Raw genomic sequence first — 17428 nt, forward strand, 5'->3', positions numbered from 1 at the left:
ACATTGACTTGTTTATAAACTCATCATAAACCATTGATTGTTCAAGTAAAATTAGAGAGAGAGAGAGAGAGGAATAAAGGATGGGGGGATCTACATAGGATTATTATGTTGGAGGTGACTTATACATGGGTAATAATTCCGACAAGACTATATATGGCGCATAAAAGGCTTTTAGATCCATCTTGTTATTTTGATCAAACTTTATTTACTTTTTTTTCTTTCTATGTTTAAAATCCTTTTTCTTTTTCTTTACTTGGTTTTCTTTGATTGGAGTTCTTAGGTTGGAGTAGATCTAAAGTCAAGTGTAGATAGAGTAAGAAAATTTTACCTTTCCCTTTTTTTTGAGTTTTATATTTTGATTGGTTGGGTTAGTCTTTGATGGTAATGAATCTTTTTTTTTTTTTTTTGAGTTAATTCCTATATGGCCCCCTACTTTGTGACCAGCTTCCTTTATGGCCCCCTTTTTTTCGTAAATTCAAATATGGCCCCCTATTTTCAAGTAAATGTCAATACTACCCTTCTTAATTCTAAATTTAAAACATTTAAAAAAACTTATTTCCACCTCACCCCTCTCTCCCTCTCCACCTCATCTCTCTCTACAACTCACCCCTCTCTCTCTCTCTCCAATTCACCTCTCTCTCTTTCCAACTCACCTTCATCTTCTCCGATTATAGTCGCCGGCCGGAAAATTTTCCGGCCGGCGACCTCCAAAAAAAAAAAAAAAAAAATTTTTTCCTCCTCTCATCTCTCTCTCTCTCTAAAAACTCCGGCGAAGGGGGTTTCCCTTCGCCGGAGTTTTAGAGAGAGAGAGTTGAGAGATTTTTTTTTTTTTTAAAAAAAATTAGAAGGAGAGAGAAATTTTTTTTTTTTTTTAGGTTTGAAGGTGGCCGGAAAATTTTCCGGCCGGCCACCTTGCCGGAGAAGAAAGGGGTGAGTTGGAGAGAGAGAGGGGTGAGGTGTAGGGAGAGATGAGGTGGAGAGAGAGAGGGGTGAGGTGGAAATATTTTTATTTTAATGTTTTAAATTTATTATTAAGAAGGGTAGTAATGACATTTACCTGAAAATAGGAGGTCATATTTGAATTTACGAAAAAAAAGGGGGCCATAAAGGAAGCTGGTCACAAAGTAGGGGGCCATATAGGAATTAACTCTTTTTTTTTTTAACAATTTATACTTTGATAATGTAGATTATTTGTTTTGACTGTTCGCTACAAAAAATATTGAATAAAATTTAATTGAAACAATTGAGTCATGAACTATTCTACTTTGTCGAACTCCAAGATATACGAACAGATACTACGTCATCGGTTGATTTTAACTTCACAAATATACGTTATATAAAAATTTGACGCTTGTCTGATTTCTGTTTTCCGCGTTGCATGATTCGTGCAATACATTGTACTAAGATATATATATATATATATATCAAAAAATGACAAGTTGATTCAGGTGAAGTCTTTTTAAGTAAACAATGTGAGTATAAATGTCCTTATAAAACAATAAAACTCTCCAACACATCTCTACAAAAAATATGTTGTCATGATATGATTGGTGAATTTCAGTTTGTTTTATTTAAATACCAGGTGTAACCTATGTCCGTAAGACACTGACAATTATATTTTCCACATTACCCTACTGAGCAATTATCAATGTCAAAGGAATTTTAAGATTTGTATCTATGATGTCTCTTTGATGAACAAGGAGAGCATGCTATTGCCTTGCCTCAAATCACATGACAATTAATAAAAGATTTACTAATATAAATGGAGTAGTTTCTTATACATATGACTATATTTGTCTCTCCTTCTGAGAGCGAAAGAGCTATTGGTAAGAGAAAGGGGGGAGAAAGAAAATAAATGAATAAAAGAGATAAAGTAAAAGTCAGTAGACTTTCAATCGACTATTTTCTTACAGTAATTTTAAGGGTCTACAGGTTTTAGGCCCAAAATAAAAATCAAAAAGGGATTAAGGTCCAATCTTCCCGCAATATAGGATTTTAGTTTTTTCCCCTTTAGAATAAATATTGTTGATACATAATGTGTTGTATGTAACACATAAAAAAAATGAAATAAAGTATGAAACTTTAACAAGAAATAACACGTTATTTATGAACAGCTAGACATATTTTAACTATACTAAATATGTTTTGTTGTAGAAATATACGTCATTGATACTAAATAACGTGTATATTGCGAAACAGGTAATAAGTTTGAAATCAAACGAAAAAATCTGAGATAAAAAAGAAAGAGAATTTTGGTGATTGGTTTTCAAAAGTGGAGTTTTTCTTAAATAAAAGGTTATAATGGGTATTATGATTAAATAGAAATGATAGAGATTTGTTTTTTCTATAGAGATGGGCAATTTAGACTAAATATCCATTATAATTATTATTTTGACTTAAAATCCTATATTAATATTAGGGTGGACTAAATGTGTGTTTAGGTGTAGATTCTTGGACTACGAACCCAAAAATTATAATTTTAAATGGGTTGTTAAGTACGAAATTTAGAGAACAAAGATGTTTAAAAGGAAATTAGAAATTATGTAATTAACTGATAAAATATTCCTTTTGGAAAGTTGATCATCTCTGGATGACTTTTTACCGAGTAGCTATAGGGGCCCAAAACCAACTATCAAAGCTAACTACAAACAAAATTTCTGTTAGGTTCCTACATTGTACTTCTAACTTCTACACTACTATTGTTCATAAAAAAAAAAACTTCTACACTACTGAAAATAAACCAAGAAGATAGTATCTCACTCATTGTATAGATAAATCTGAACAATTAATATTTTTTCGTAGAAAACATGTTCTACTAGTCGAGGAAAACAAATCTATTGTTTTTTTTAGCTACACTAGAATTTTCATTCATATGTAGGATTTAAATCCAATAGATTTTACATGGTTTTGAGAGTTGTGACTCCTTTGAATACAATATGAAACAAGTAAATTAAAATACGAGACTTACAAAAGTAAATTACAACATCAGGTACAATATTACAATAATAAAGTGAAGAATCAAATCTATTGTTAAGAGACCGGGAAACTGAAAAAGATAAGAAAGAAAAAATTAGATACATAAAATAATTGCTTAAATTTGTAATTCACTAATGGGTATAGACATATTTATTGTTATTTGAGGCAAACGGAAATTGATTTTATTGACAATCCAATGAGATAACTTTAGTTCCACTTTTCTTGGAAATGAAAAATCATAAGTTGTCTCCAGACCATGCAATGATCAATATGGATATACCAACGTATGATTTGTTTGAATTATTCGGTTTGGGACAGAATATGTGACTTCACTAATTATGATTAATGTTTCTCATGCGAGTAATTATCACTACAAATCGTTTTTCTTAAAACTAACAATTAACATTAATTATCATCTAAACATTGGATTGTAAAATTCAATTGAAAGCTAGGAGAAGCTGTTATTCTTAGAGGTCTTTGGAAATTGGAATAGTGATTAAACTCCTTTAATCCCGTGACATGTCATCCCAATTTATGTTTTTGTACTTATAATTAAGAAATCTAATTTAATCAATAAGTTAACTTTTACTTATATATTAAATATATTTCCTCTCGTTATTGATTATTAAAAACATACGGATTTCAATATGTGTTATAAAATATCCTCAGTCATTCTTTAAGTATGTGACTTACAACTATTTTAGATGCATTGAACATAACAAACATCACCAATTAAATTGTGTTCTAGTAAAGAGACCCTGATATTATATAATGTATTATAGGGTATTCTTCTATATTATTCTGTCAAATACTAAACAATATTACGGGGATAGAGATGTAAAGTATATGGGGGTATAGATGTAGAGTACTCTATTTTTATAAGAAACATAAAATCTTTCTAGTAAAGTTATTTTCCGTCACTATATTTAAATATATTATAAATTACGAACAATTTTATAATATAAACATGTAAAAGAATCTTATCTAATTTTTTTATCCAACTCGAAAAGATAAATATAAAACATCCCTTTTCAATTTTTCTAATCGTTTTTATCACTTAGGTTATAAGCTTCCTTTCGGCTGACAGGTCAAATATATAACATATGTACACAAAACAAAATTAATTTAAATTATGTAAATAACAAATTAATTAGATTATTTTGAATTTATTTAAGCGTATGGGGGGGGGGGGACTGGGAGTTCAAATGGTGGAAATCACGTGATTTGCTTTTTTCGCATGCCCAAAAAGCAAATGGAAATTCAATAAATAAATAAATAAAATTTATACTTTTCCAAATATTAAATGCGTATTTGAAAATCCCTAAATGTCACGGAAGTTGCTAATGTGCGCCGTCCATTCGCGCCGGAAGTACTTGCCGTTTTCTGCTTTCTGGCGCTTAGCTTTTAGGCTGTTTTCCCTCCTTTACTTAAAAAACTCTTAAACAATGCCCATATTTGTACCCAAAATAACGATACTACCCTGATTTTTTTTTATTTCGAAGGGTTACCTCCCAAATAGCCCTCAACTTTATGACCAACTTCCTGCGTAGCCCCCTACTTTATCGAAAATATCCACATGACCCCCTTTTTCAGTTACCGTTAAATGTCCGTTAACTAGTCATCGCCTCTCTCTTCCATCTCATCACCTCTCTCTTCCATCTCATCACCTCTCTTTGCCACGTCATCCCTCTCGCCACCTCATCATCTTTTCCGATAAGGTCGCCGACCGACTAAATTTTCGGCGACCGGCCGGCGACCTTCATACTTAAAAAAAAAACCTTTTGTTTCCTTCATTCTTTTTTTTTTCTCTCTCTCTCTAGGGTTTGGAGAAAACCAAAACCTTAGATCTGATTTGGGGAAAACCAGATTTGGTTAGGGTTTTTCTCTCTCTTTCTTTTCTTATTCATTTTTGGGTAATTTTTGAATCTGGGTTTCAATTTGTTGATTTCATTGATTTCCGAGAAATAAGAGGAATAAGAAATGGAAGTTCATCCGACAGTTCCAGACTCAAGTAGTAGTCATAACAACAACAATAATAACAACAATGGGTCTAATAAAACCAAACCAGTTAGATCAAGATGGACCCCAAAACCAGAAGAAATATTGATTCTTAAATCAATCTTCAATAGTGGAATAGTAAATCTACCCAAAGATGAAACAATAAGAATCAAAAAATTACTTGAGAAATATGGAGTTGTTGGTGATGCAAAGGTTTTCTATTGGTTTCAAAATCGTCGGTCAAGATCAACACGTCGTCAATGACAGATTCTAGCTGGTCTTCTTAATGATGCCACCACTGCCACCGCCTCAATTAGAGCTCCTCTTTCAGCTGCTGGTTCAAATAATACTGGTTGTGTCATTCAATATGATCATCATCATCATCATCATCATCATCGCCACGAACCCTTACCCATTTCTTCATCACCTTCAATTTCAAATTTAAATTCTTCATCTTCTTCATGTTTTATTCCTACCCATTCTTCATTTCCCCTCTATTCTAGGGTTAAGCCAAGCCTTTTTTTTTCTTTTCTAGGTCGCCAGCCGGTCGCCGAAAATTTAGTAGGTCGGCGACTTTATCGGAGAAGATGATGAGGTGGCGAGAGGGATGACGTGGTAGAGAGAGGTGATGAGATGGAGGAGAGAGATGTAATGACTAGTTAACAGACATTTAACTGTAACTGAAAAAGGAGTCAATCCGGATATTTTCGATAAAGTAGGGGGTTAGGCAGAAAGCTGGTCATAAAATCGGGGGCTATTTGGGAAATAACCCTCTTTTGAATAAAAACATATATTTTATTAAAATTCAAGGTATATCCTCATTTGGCTATATAGATGGGAAATAAAGTTACAATTGGTTTAAAACATAACCCGTATATCAGAAAAGGGTTAAACCATTAATTTGTTCAATATAAGATGATAAAAACTTCAACAAAAAAAAAAAATATAAGATAATAAAAACGTGAGAGCAAAAAGAGCGGCCTAAAACCCCTTGAAACTCTTTCATCAAAAAAAAAAAACCCCTTGAAACTATCTTTATCCCACCTAAAATATTGAAGCACTTCTACTTTGCACCATCTTATCCCGTAATACCCCCTCTAAATGCGCCTCCTAAAATTGTTGTAGGCGCCTCCCAAGAGGGTTTGACCGTGGTCAAATTCCGACAACTGTATGTGTCCTCCATTTGGACTGACCAGTTCAAACCCCAAAGCATCGTATCGGACTGGGTCCGGTCTGAGACTATGCTTTGGGCCTCGCACTGACCAACACAGCCAAGGGATTGTTCATCCCCAAATCCCACAAAACTCAGTTCTTCCATTTAAGACTTCTTCATCCCCGAATCTACAGTTGGTTTCTTCATCCACAAATTTAGGGGTTTTTCATCTAGGCAAACACAAAGAACCTTAAGCTTGAAGATTAATGGATTTTTTATTTCGGTAATCTTAAAGACGTTAAACCAATCTAGATTTTTGATTTCCTCCGTGACGTTTAATCTTTGATAGATTAATGGATTTTTGTTGATAGATTAATGAGTTTTTGTTGATAGATTTATAGATTGCTATAGGTTTAACCTTTGATTGGTTTACAGTTTGAAGATTGAGAGAGAAAGAAGAAACTACCGTAGGAGAGAATAAGAAGAGGGAGGTACTCTGGAGGTGGCTACATCAGTTTTGGAAGACGCCTATAGACGCTCCCATGTTTAAATTACAAACCACTACTATGGAGCTCTATTTAACTAAAGGAAATGTATATCCTTCACAAAGACTCACATCCTAGCAACTAACTTGATTAGAGGCTTGACTTCTTCAATTAAATCGGACTTATAGTTGAACATGATTAAATCGTTGTAGATCAATCTTACTAGATTGGGATAAAAAAATGTATATAATAACGGAGGACTTCGAGGAGGATATCTTTTTTAGAATATACTCTCATCTTCAGTGACTAAGTACCTTTTTGAAACATATCTTCAAATGTTCAAATTACATCTTCCATACTTATCTCTAAAGTTGCGATTATATCCACAAATTTATCTTCAACGACTAGATTGCTCTTTTCAAATTTATCTCCAACAGTTGAGCATAGGTTTTACTCTCGTTGCATAATATAAAGAAAGGACATGTTAATTGTTAAATTAATAATGGGTCCTTTGTGAATTATAAGAAAAGTTAGGATAAAAAGGTAAGAATTGGAAGAAGACGACTGAGGTTGGAAATGTCATTACTGAGAAAGACCAAGATAAATAAGTAAAGTTGATTCTTTATAAAGAATGCAGAGAGTTTATCTCGAGATGCGGGATAAGCGAGTTGTTTCTCATTTTTGTTGAACTGAAGAACCAACCTTGTCTTTCTGTTGTGTTTCTTTCACAAGTAGAGTATTTGTTTACTAAGCACTACTTTCTTTCTCTCTCTCTCTAAAACAAACCTTTGCATTTTCTCTCTCTACTTACCGTTTCATTTCGTCTTCACCTTTTCTTCTCTCTCTCTCTCACATCCAAACTGAAGTAGATTCACTTCATTGATTACTAGCAAAACAAGGATTTCTGGTTTGAAGTTGGAAAGAAGGCGAAGTGATTTTTCAACGAATCAGAATATAGAAGTTGAAGATTTGGTTTAGAAATAGGGTTTGATTATGAATTTTTCAGCTAGTTAATAGCATTTGATGTGAAGTTATTTGCTCAGACGAAGTAAATACAAAGATCTTGTTTGATTCTCTGAAGGTGAGATTTGTGTTGTTTATATCAACTTTAATGAACTGTTACTTTTTTCAGTCCGTACCTGAATTTTAAGGTCGAAATTAAAGCAGACAAATCAAAAGAATTTGTAAGATCGGTTTGAAGTTAGTGAGAGAAAGAAGAAGAAGAAGTTGTTTTCAGCTCAAGAGCTGCACAAGTAGAAGCCTAGGGTAAAAAAGGTGCTAGTTTTTATTTTGTTTGTTTGTTTGTCGAAGTAGTTCTTATCTGCAACTTTATTGCTCAAGGACAAAGAGATTTCGTCAAGAAGGATATTCTCTCTCTCTTTCTTTCTCTTTCTCTCTGTCTCGATCTGTATTTTATACGGATTCCTGTTTCTTCCTTTTGGTAGATAGCAGCACCAAGTTCAAATATAAAACCTTCAAAGTTCAAAAACTGTTTTGTCTGAGAGAAGAATCTCTTTTTTTATATATTTGATTGATTGAGGAGTCTAATCAAAACCTCTATTTCTCTCTGATCTTTACACAGACTGAAGTTTTCTAGAGAGAGAAACTCTGTTTTACTCCTCATTTCATAGTTTTTTTTTTGTTTTCTCTCACTACAGGTTCAGAGATTCTTTCTCTCTCTAAAAACAGATTTGGATTTTGAGTTCGAAAAATGGCTATGGCTCTCGTGCCACATAGAGAGAGCAGCAGTGGGAGTATAGGGAGTATGGGGAAACAACAACATCATAATCATCATCTTGATTCAGGGAAGTATGTACGATACACATCTGAACAAGTTGAAGCACTTGAACGAGTTTATGCTGAATGTCCAAAACCTAGTTCTATGAGACGACAACAACTCATTCGCGAATGTCCTATTCTCTCTAACATCGAGCCTAAGCAGATCAAAGTCTGGTTTCAAAATCGCAGGCAAGATTCTTCTGAAAACTTCTCTCTCTCTAGAAATAATAATCTTCTGTTTTTTTGTTTCTATTTCCTTACATGCAGAATATCAAGTTTTGAGTATTGTTCTGAATCGGTCGTTGCTGATGACCGATTCGAACCGAGTTTTGCCGATTTTTTCCCAAAAATGAACGGAGAACCATCTCTGTTGAGTCTGGTATAACTCGGACGGAAAGATTGAGTTCTCTCAAACTATTTATCTGAAAACGAGTATTTGGTTAGGCCGATTGGCCGAAGACTGATTTGATTTGTTGAAGGTCAGGAGAATGGTTTGTAGTTCTAGGGTTTCCTATTGTTAAAAGCCCCTAACCAGGTAAAATGGCTCTTTTGTTTGAATTACAGATGCAGAGAGAAGCAGAGAAAAGAGGCATCCAGATTGCAGACGGTGAACAAGAAATTGACGGCAATGAACAAGCTGTTGATGGAGGAGAACGATCGTCTTCAGAAACAAGTGTCTCAACTGGTTTACGAAAACACTTACATGAGGCAACAGCTTCAAAATGTAAGTTTTGTCTATACAATATTATCTGTTTGTTATAAGTTGAAAATTTAAGTTTATCATTTCCTCTTCTTTACAAAATTCCTCCTCACTTCTATTCATCTAGATGAGTTAGAATAGCCTTGCTAGAAATAGATGAAAGTTTTTTTATTTTCCTGTAAAGTTATTTTCTCTCAAGTGTTTTGGGACAATGAGATGTTACTTTATGGTGTTGTGAGCATTCTTGATATTCCTAGCCTTGCTAGAAAAAGAACCCAATGACATTCACAAGGGACGAGGCTTCTTCATTTGAGGAGTTCAAATTTTTGTTGTATCTTAAACAATAGGCGAGGACAAAGGGGATTATATGAAATGAAGTGAAAAAGAGAAGTTTTTTTTTTGTTGAAGATTTGCACGGCTTTCTGACATATAATTTGTTTTTTCTTGGCAGGCAACTGCTACGACCGACACAAGCTGTGAGTCTGTGGTTACTACTCCTCAGCATTCTTTGAGGGATGCTAATAACCCTGCTGGGTAACTTCTCTCTCTTAATCTCTCTCTCTCTCTCTCTCTGTGAGATTTGCTGATCTTGATGACTTTCTGGTCCATCTTTTTGGCAGACTCCTTTCAATTGCGGAGGAGACATTGGCAGAGTTCCTTACGAAGGCTACAGGAACTGCTGTCAATTGGCTCCAAATGCCTGGGATGAAGGTTTTTAATTACTACCCAAATCTAAATTAGATAACTTTTTCTTTTAAATCCTCAATTCTCACGAGGCATGTGGATGATTTCTGTGTGTTTTTTGCTTTTGTTTGTCTAGCCTGGTCCGGATTCGGTTGGAATCGTTGCGATTTCGCAAAATTGTAGTGGAGTGGCGTCAAGAGCCTGTGGTTTAGTAAGTTTGGAGCCAACAAAGGTAAGACTTGGCTTTGATCTCCCTTCTGGTGTGAATTAATCAGCATAAACAAAAATATTAGATCACACTCTGAAAAACCAAACACTAGAAGAAATAAAGGTCTACTTTTATTTGAAATTCTCAAACTCATAATTAGCTTTTCTACATTCTAAATTACTTCCAGATAGACAATGTATGGCCTTTAAAAACAATTTGTTTGAAAATATACTAAACAGTAATAGCTAATCTAATCTTGATAATATATTCCCGTGAGAATAAAACTACTTGGTATAAACGTAGAAATATGCTACCTATGATGGAGTAGCATCTCATTTAGCACATTCGTACCAAGTCTTGAACATTCATCTGGGAGAATCCAGTCGGGGCCACATCATCTGTAGATCCTTATTTGGTCTTTCGAGAGCTATTTCTGTAAAAATATTTGAGTAATAAATGATGCCGCCAATTAAGGTTTTCTCGCTAGACCGCAGACTTTACGTGTCATGAGGAGAGTCACATGCAATTCCAACTCCAAATCAAGTTGCAATTAGTGGAGTATCCCTGGGATGTTATATACTTCACTCCAAGCTACTATTGGTTCACGTGGCTAATATATTAGTCTTAACTATTTTCCAGATTGCGGGAATCCTCAAAGACCGCCCATCTTGGTTTCGTGGATGCCGAAATCTTGAAGTGTATAACATGTTTCCAGCTGGAAATGGAGGTTTAATTGAACTCATATACATGCAGGTAACAGAAGAACAGATGATATTTTAATTGTTCCTCTTCTTTTGGTTTCAGTACTTTCTGTCTGAAATCTGGATTCTGGGATATCTGTCTACTTAACTAACAGTTGCTTTCAGATGTATGCACCAACCACACTGGCTCCTGCTCGAGATTTTTGGACTTTGAGATACACAACAAGTCTTGAAGATGGCAGTCTTGTGGTATGTTATTCCCCATAGTGATTTTCGCTTGCTTTTTTGCAATTCTGTTGGCAAGTAGTGGAATTATTTCGTTACAAGAAACCAAAACTGTTGCATTCATAAAAGGAGAAATGTAACTTTCAACCCTCTTCTATGTACTCGTTTACTACATAGTACTCCAAAACTGCCTGTAAAAAGTGAAGCTCATATCTTGATGATACATACCAATTTGGTTTTGGATATGGATTGGAATAACTTCTGATGCTGATCATTGAACTTATATATATATATATATATATATATATATATATATATATATATATATTTCAGTTTGGTTCTTTTGTTTATAAATTCTAGCGTGAATAAGCATATGAACATATCATAATTTACGGTGGTCCTTCGTCATATTTTTGGCATATATTACTCAAGGTCTGCGAAAGATCACTATCCAGTTCTGGTACGGGGCCAAATGCACCTGCTTCCCCCCAATTTGTTAGAGCTGAAATGCTGCCCAGTGGTTTCTTAATTCGACCATGTGAGGGAGGAGGATCTATCATACATATTGTTGATCACTTGGATCTTGAGGTTTGGTTTCTCATTGCTACCTTTACATTTTCACATTATGCCGCAACAATTTCTTTTCCTAATCTCTTCTTGTGCAGGCATGGAGCGTGCCTGAGGTGTTGCGACCACTTTATCAGTCGTCAAATGTCTTGGCTCAGAAAATGACAGTGGCTGTAAGTAATCTATTATCTTTCATTACAACCAATTTGTTTTGTTTCATGTTGCCCTACTGTATGCGGGTGAAATGGAAGCTGTAAAGAGATGGTACAAACTAGATCCTGCTGGCTAAGCTGTATAAAAAGTGATTTACTGGTGGAAACCGCGTTTCTCTTTCTGACTCCTTTTGAACTTCCCTACTTGGTTCTTTTTTCATTTCAACTTTTTTTAATTTGTTAGATGAAAGTTCTGTAAGACCAGCTATCGCTCTTACATACAACATATAATTTCGTGTTTTGGACAATTGCATTTCCCACAATCAAAGCAGAAATTAAATAACAAGGCCTGACTATAATCTCTTCCTTGAAGGCACTGCGCCATGTCAGACAAATAGCTCAGGAGACAAGTGGCGAAGTGGTATATGGTTTGGGTCGGCAGCCTGCTGTTTTACGAAATTTTAGTCAAAGACTGAGCAGGTGATTTGTGTTTATTGTTTACTGGAGTAGAGAGTTATGCGTATCTCAACATTTGTAATTCGTAAGCATCCTGAAACTTCTTATTGAATGAATCAATCTCATTTTTGTAGGGGATTCAATGATGCAGTCAATGGCTTCAATGATGATGGATGGTCATTGATGAATAATGATGATTCAGAAGATGTTATAGTTACTGTAAACTCTGGCAAGAACTTGGGCACTATGACAAACCCAACCAATGCCCTTACATATCCTGGGGGTGTCCTCTGTGTGAAGGCATCCATGCTACTCCAAGTGAGTTAATCTATCATTACCCGTACTGCTATCTCCAAATGCTTGGTGGGGTTTTTAGTGTTAGCACATCAACTGTTGACATGAATTTCTACGGTGTACCTCTATATCGAGTTGCACAGATTCTGTAAAGATGATATGTTGGATCCAAAACTAATGAGGTATTGTTTCTTCCTACTTTTAGAATGTTCATCCTGCGTTGCTGGTTCGGTTCTTGAGAGAACACCGATCTGAGTGGGCGGATTACAATTTTGATGCTTATTCAGCTGCGTCATTAAAATCTGGGTCCTACGCATTCGGCGGATTGAGGTCGACTAGATTCTCTGGGAGCCAAATCATCATGCCACTTGGTCACACTGTGGAACGTGAAGAGGTCTCTCTCTCCATATATATATATATATACATACATTTAGGTCTCTCGCCTTCTTAAGTGGATCTATTACTAGTAATATCTAGGTGTTCCTAAATCATAGAGGTCCCACGTAACATGCACAGTCTTCAAGATTTTGTCGACTTACTCTTCATGATTCTGCATGGCGATCTGTCCAAGATCCCCAGATGTGTTATAGGTTAGCCTTTAAAAACAGAATCTTCCACATGATTCCCTAGTTGGGGATTTCGAGGAAATGCAAATTATGTTTCTTACGGAGATCCATTGAGATGCCATTGTGCTCCTACTTATGGATTGCTTTTACTTTTGCTAATAACCAGTCCGCTACACATCCTCGAGGAGGCCAGTCAAAAAAAAAAATACAAGAGAAAAATAATAGAATTACTAATGCTTCAATGTGTGTTTTCATATACTGATTATGATATTAGTCCTATAGATCATTTTCATGATTCCAAAGCATTAACTTTTCTTATCTGGTGATATTTTTCTAGATGCTCGAAATAATTCGTCTCGAAGGTCACGCTCTTACACAGGAAGAAGCTGTTTTGTCGCGGGATATCCATCTCTTGCAGGTTGCTCAAATTATCTCAGATTTTGTTCCCGAATAATATTATGGATATCTTTAGATGACTGCGATCTGCAGAAATTGATAAAATCTTATCTTGAAAAACATGGTTTTGCTTTAAAAATCGGAATACAGGCTTCAATTGACCGAGCCTCTGCTTTTTCTAGTGATTATTTTAGAAATTATGTTAATTAGAATGAGTAGGGAGCATGATGAATACGAGATTAAATAAGAGGGTTAATTCTTGGTTGCAATTGCTAAACATACCCGTCATGTTAATATTTTATCTGGCAGATTTGCAGTGGAGTGGATGAGAATGCAGTAGGGGCTTGCTCTGAACTTGTTTTTGCTCCGATAGATGAAATGTTTCCAGATGATGCTCCATTACTACCCTCTGGGTTTCGAATCATACCATTGGATACACGATCAGTTGAGTTCGTCTCTTGAACCTCTGTTTAGATCGATCATGCCAAATTGGTTTATTAACCGCCAAGATGAATGATTTTTCATAAAACCTGCATTCATTTTTCCAGTACTTCACATTTCAAGGTTTTCCGTTAGAGAAGTAAATGATGAATTTTTTTAACCTAATTCTTACAATTTTACAGGGTGAAGGGCAAGAAACATTGCCTGCACATCGAACATTAGATCTTGCATCCAGCCTTGAAGTGGGCCCATCTACGAATCGTGGCAACGGAGATGCATCTCCAAGTACATACAGCACACGTTCAGTGTTGACAATTGCTTTTCAATTTCCTTTCGAGAGCCATCTCCAGGATAGTATTGCTGCCATGGCTCAACAATATGTACGAAATGTAATCTCGTCTGTTCAGAGAGTCGCCATGGCTATAGCTCCTTCTGGACCTGGTCTTCAAGTCGGGCCTAAGCTATCTCCAGGTTCTCCAGAAGCTCTAACCCTTGCTCACTGGATCTGCCAGAGCTATAGGCAAGTTTTACTAATCTTAAAAACTCCACTTCTGTGTTCAATGATCGGTTTTACTTTTACAAGTTCAGTCCTCTTAGTTTATGAGGGCTATTCTCTTGCTTTCCTCGGTTCGATTGGGAATGTCCACGACTTCCGTCTTTAACTAATATACTATCTCATTCTTCTCTATTTTCAGTTTCCATTTAGGAGCAGAGTTGTTACGATCAAATTGTGAGGAAGGTGACTCTATACTGAAACTTCTTTGGCACCACCCAGACGCCGTTTTATGCTGCTCCGTAAAGGTATGTTAGACTTATAGGTATTTGCTTGAAAAAATGGATGTCTGCATAAATCTATTTTGTCTCTCGTAAAAAGTTAATGGGGTGTTCTTTTTGTTGGTTTGTAGTCGCTACCAGTCTTCACGTTCGCCAACCAAACAGGACTTGACATGCTGGAAACTACACTAGTGTCTCTTCAAGATATTACGTTGGATAAAATATTCGACGAGGCAGGTCGAAAAGCACTGTGCTCCGACTTTGCCAAATTAATGGAACAGGTAAGTCTACTTCTCTCGTCATTATCAAAATTTGGTCCATTAAAAACTACAACGACATAGTGTTGCGTTATGAAGCAAAGCGTAGTTTTGTAAAATATATTGTTTTTTTTAGTCGAGATCGAGATTTGAACCACTCAACTCAAATTTTAGAATGTTTTTTATGTTTTTAGATTCCTTGCACCTTACTCGTGTAAATGGCTAGATCTGGCTGATTTATAAGTCTGAGTTAAAATTTGGACAAAAAGAAAAAAAAAAAACATCAAAAGTAGCTAACTATCTTGAGTTATAATGTGTAGGGTTTTGCTTATCTACCGGGTGGACTGTGTGTATCGACGATGGGACGTCATGTTTCGTATGAGCAAGTCATCGCTTGGAAAGTAGTAGGCGAAGATAACAGTGTGCATTGCCTTGCATTTGCTTTCATCAATTGGTCTTTTGTTTGAGAGAATTGTTTATGAACTCCAAATTCCATTACCAAGAAGAATTAGGGAAGAGACGAAAGAAAACAACACAGGAAAGTTTTGTATAAAACTTTATCTGTTTCCATATGTATTTATTTTGTTTCATTTATGAATCGCAAACATAAATTATTTATATATAGATGTGGAAAATTTTTGAAATTTTTAGCAGAACCTTTTGTTGTTTCAGGAGTATTTTGCAGATGAATCGCTAACTTAAATCAACTATTGTCTATTTTCGTCTTCATTCTTTGTTTTTTGAAAAATGGTTTATAGGCAGGTAGTTTTTTTATTCTTCTCACCAAAGGAATGTAGTTAAATGTGAAAGATTATTGCTTATAAGTTCTTCGGAACAAAGACAATGTAACTAAGATGTCATTTGTATTTCTTTCTCGGCCCCCATCTATGCATTACAACTTACTACATTACAACCTAAGCCGGGGGTGCTTATACACTGTTGTGATGCACTGGCTTCTTGGACAAGCAACACTTGTGGATCCAGTATTTCGGTTGTATGAGCGGGTAAGGGATTTCTGGATGAAACCCAAGCCCGACTACTATCTACAGGCGGGTCAGGTGTGCACTACCTGTGTTGGGCAGGCTTCTAGCTGTTACGTTTTTCAGTGGAACTCGGGCGTTTCCGGTGGGATTTCTTGCTTCCTGGCTGAATCACCACACATAGACAAGTAACATTTTGTATATGGGCATAAAATTTCAAATGAGTCCCAAAAAGTATTCTATTGTATGATGTGTTGCCATTTGTGAAGTGCTAAATGACTCGATTTTTTGGGCTGACCACGTGCCCAAAAGTGATGTGACTGGCCTCGATTGGTCAGGCGTCGATGAAAGAGAAATGTCTTGATCAATTGGAGCCACCCACATCACCTTTCCTTCTGTGGTCGGCCCCCAAAATCGGACCATTTGACATTTCGGGCCGTCTACTATAGTTTTACAATTAAAGGATTGGTTGGGTCACTATGGAGCTCTTGCAATACAAAACCCTATCAGACGTGTACGTCAGACCTTCTCACAACTAACAGAATCTCAAACATCCAACCATAGTCATAATGGCTTAAGCAAGTGATTAAATATAATGTACAATGAGAACGGATTTACATATAATCTTATGAATATTCACATTATAATCATCTTAGTAGTGAAGTGAATAAGGACACTAATTAATCAACCTTCTTCTTTGGATTCACTGTGTTCTTGGGTCGTAGAGTTAGGATTTAAATCATGGATAAATCTTGTTATCGTCTGCACAAACAACTCGTCGACATTTGATTGATCGGGTACTGTGGGAGTAGTGGTGGCAGCCGTCGTGCTTCCTCTCGAGCTCTATGTATATAGAGAGAAAGAAAACATTTAAATATGTACAACTCCTAAGAAAATTATTAAGCATGGTTAGTTAACAAGAAATTAGTTTAGAAAGAAACTTACAGAGGAGGAGACTCGTCGACGACGTTTTGGAGGTCTGGATCTTGCATCCATCATTTCGATCAGCTCATCAAACCGGAAAACAGATTTTCCACAAACCTAATCAGTTTTTTGAATTAATTCATTAATCAAACACACAAAATTATTTGAAAGTAATCCTAGTACAAACTATTTAAGAATTACGAATTGGTTAATTGAGCACCACTACTTTACCAAGTTTATCTCTATTAGGATTGGGATCTCTTGGGTTCGACCTAAGCTTCCTATAAAATTCTTCCTTTGTCATGTAGATAAATAATTTGTTCTAGTAGACTGATTTTATAGAAGAAAAATGTAAACTGCGTACCAAAAGTATTTTAATATAAGACTATAGATCATTTTATAGTTTAAAAAAAATGGTAAAAATAATCTACCAGAAAATCGTCGAACAATAACAATGAGTTTTTATTACTTCGCCCGAAACCCTTAATTTCTAATTCTCTGGTTTCGCCTCTGAACGTGCCTCACTGCTTTCAAGTTATGGGTCTATGATATTACGTACGCATAGAGAAGAAGCCCTACTATGCCGGGTAAAATTTCAATGTTTTGAATCAAGGGTTTGAAAACAAAAGAAGAGAAGATATATCGATACGAATGGTGGAACGAACTGGATGAGCTCGAGTTTCACCCTTTTCGATCGGTATTATGTATATAA

The 17428-nt window shown here is 35.5% G+C and overlaps 1 protein-coding gene across 5 annotated transcripts; it reads left to right on the forward strand.

Annotated features, from left to right (window-relative positions):
• Positions 1 to 6993: 6993 nt before the first annotated feature.
• LOC147550143 (homeobox-leucine zipper protein REVOLUTA-like) lies at positions 6994 to 15456 on the forward strand. Of its 5 annotated transcripts, none has more exons than XM_086667131.1 (20): positions 7242 to 7660; positions 7745 to 7878; positions 8271 to 8580; positions 8956 to 9115; positions 9543 to 9625; positions 9712 to 9802; positions 9912 to 10007; positions 10623 to 10736; positions 10850 to 10933; positions 11342 to 11497; positions 11575 to 11649; positions 12002 to 12108; positions 12219 to 12402; positions 12584 to 12772; positions 13282 to 13362; positions 13650 to 13784; positions 13964 to 14301; positions 14477 to 14582; positions 14687 to 14836; positions 15133 to 15456. In XM_086667131.1, exons 3-20 carry the CDS (start codon positions 8324 to 8326, stop codon positions 15277 to 15279), a joined length of 2553 nt encoding a protein of 850 aa, XP_086523257.1. In that variant the 5' UTR covers positions 7242 to 7660; positions 7745 to 7878; positions 8271 to 8323; the 3' UTR covers positions 15280 to 15456. The 5 variants fall into 5 exon arrangements, with proteins under 5 accessions (XP_086523253.1, XP_086523257.1, XP_086523254.1 ...); XM_086667128.1 differs by having other exon boundaries at positions 7244 to 7693; positions 7780 to 7887; XM_086667129.1 differs by having other exon boundaries at positions 7257 to 7660; positions 7745 to 7887.
• The last annotated feature ends 1972 nt before the right edge of the window (positions 15457 to 17428 follow it).

Source organism: Eschscholzia californica, unplaced genomic scaffold (genome assembly GCF_041429995.1).
Source record: "Eschscholzia californica isolate CP2 unplaced genomic scaffold, dmEscCali1.0.p SCAF_3, whole genome shotgun sequence".
Classification (NCBI taxonomy): domain Eukaryota; kingdom Viridiplantae; phylum Streptophyta; class Magnoliopsida; order Ranunculales; family Papaveraceae; genus Eschscholzia; species Eschscholzia californica.

Coding starts and splice junctions, on each gene's coding strand:
- LOC147550143 (XM_086667127.1), top strand. CDS start 8,324: ATGGCTATGGCTCTCGTGCCACATAGAGAGAGCAGCAGTGGGAGTATA. Junction 10,934..11,341: donor TTGAAGATGGCAGTCTTGTG/GTATGTTATTCC, acceptor ATATTACTCAAG/GTCTGCGAAAGATCACTATC. Junction 14,837..15,132: donor TTGCCAAATTAATGGAACAG/GTAAGTCTACTT, acceptor TATAATGTGTAG/GGTTTTGCTTATCTACCGGG.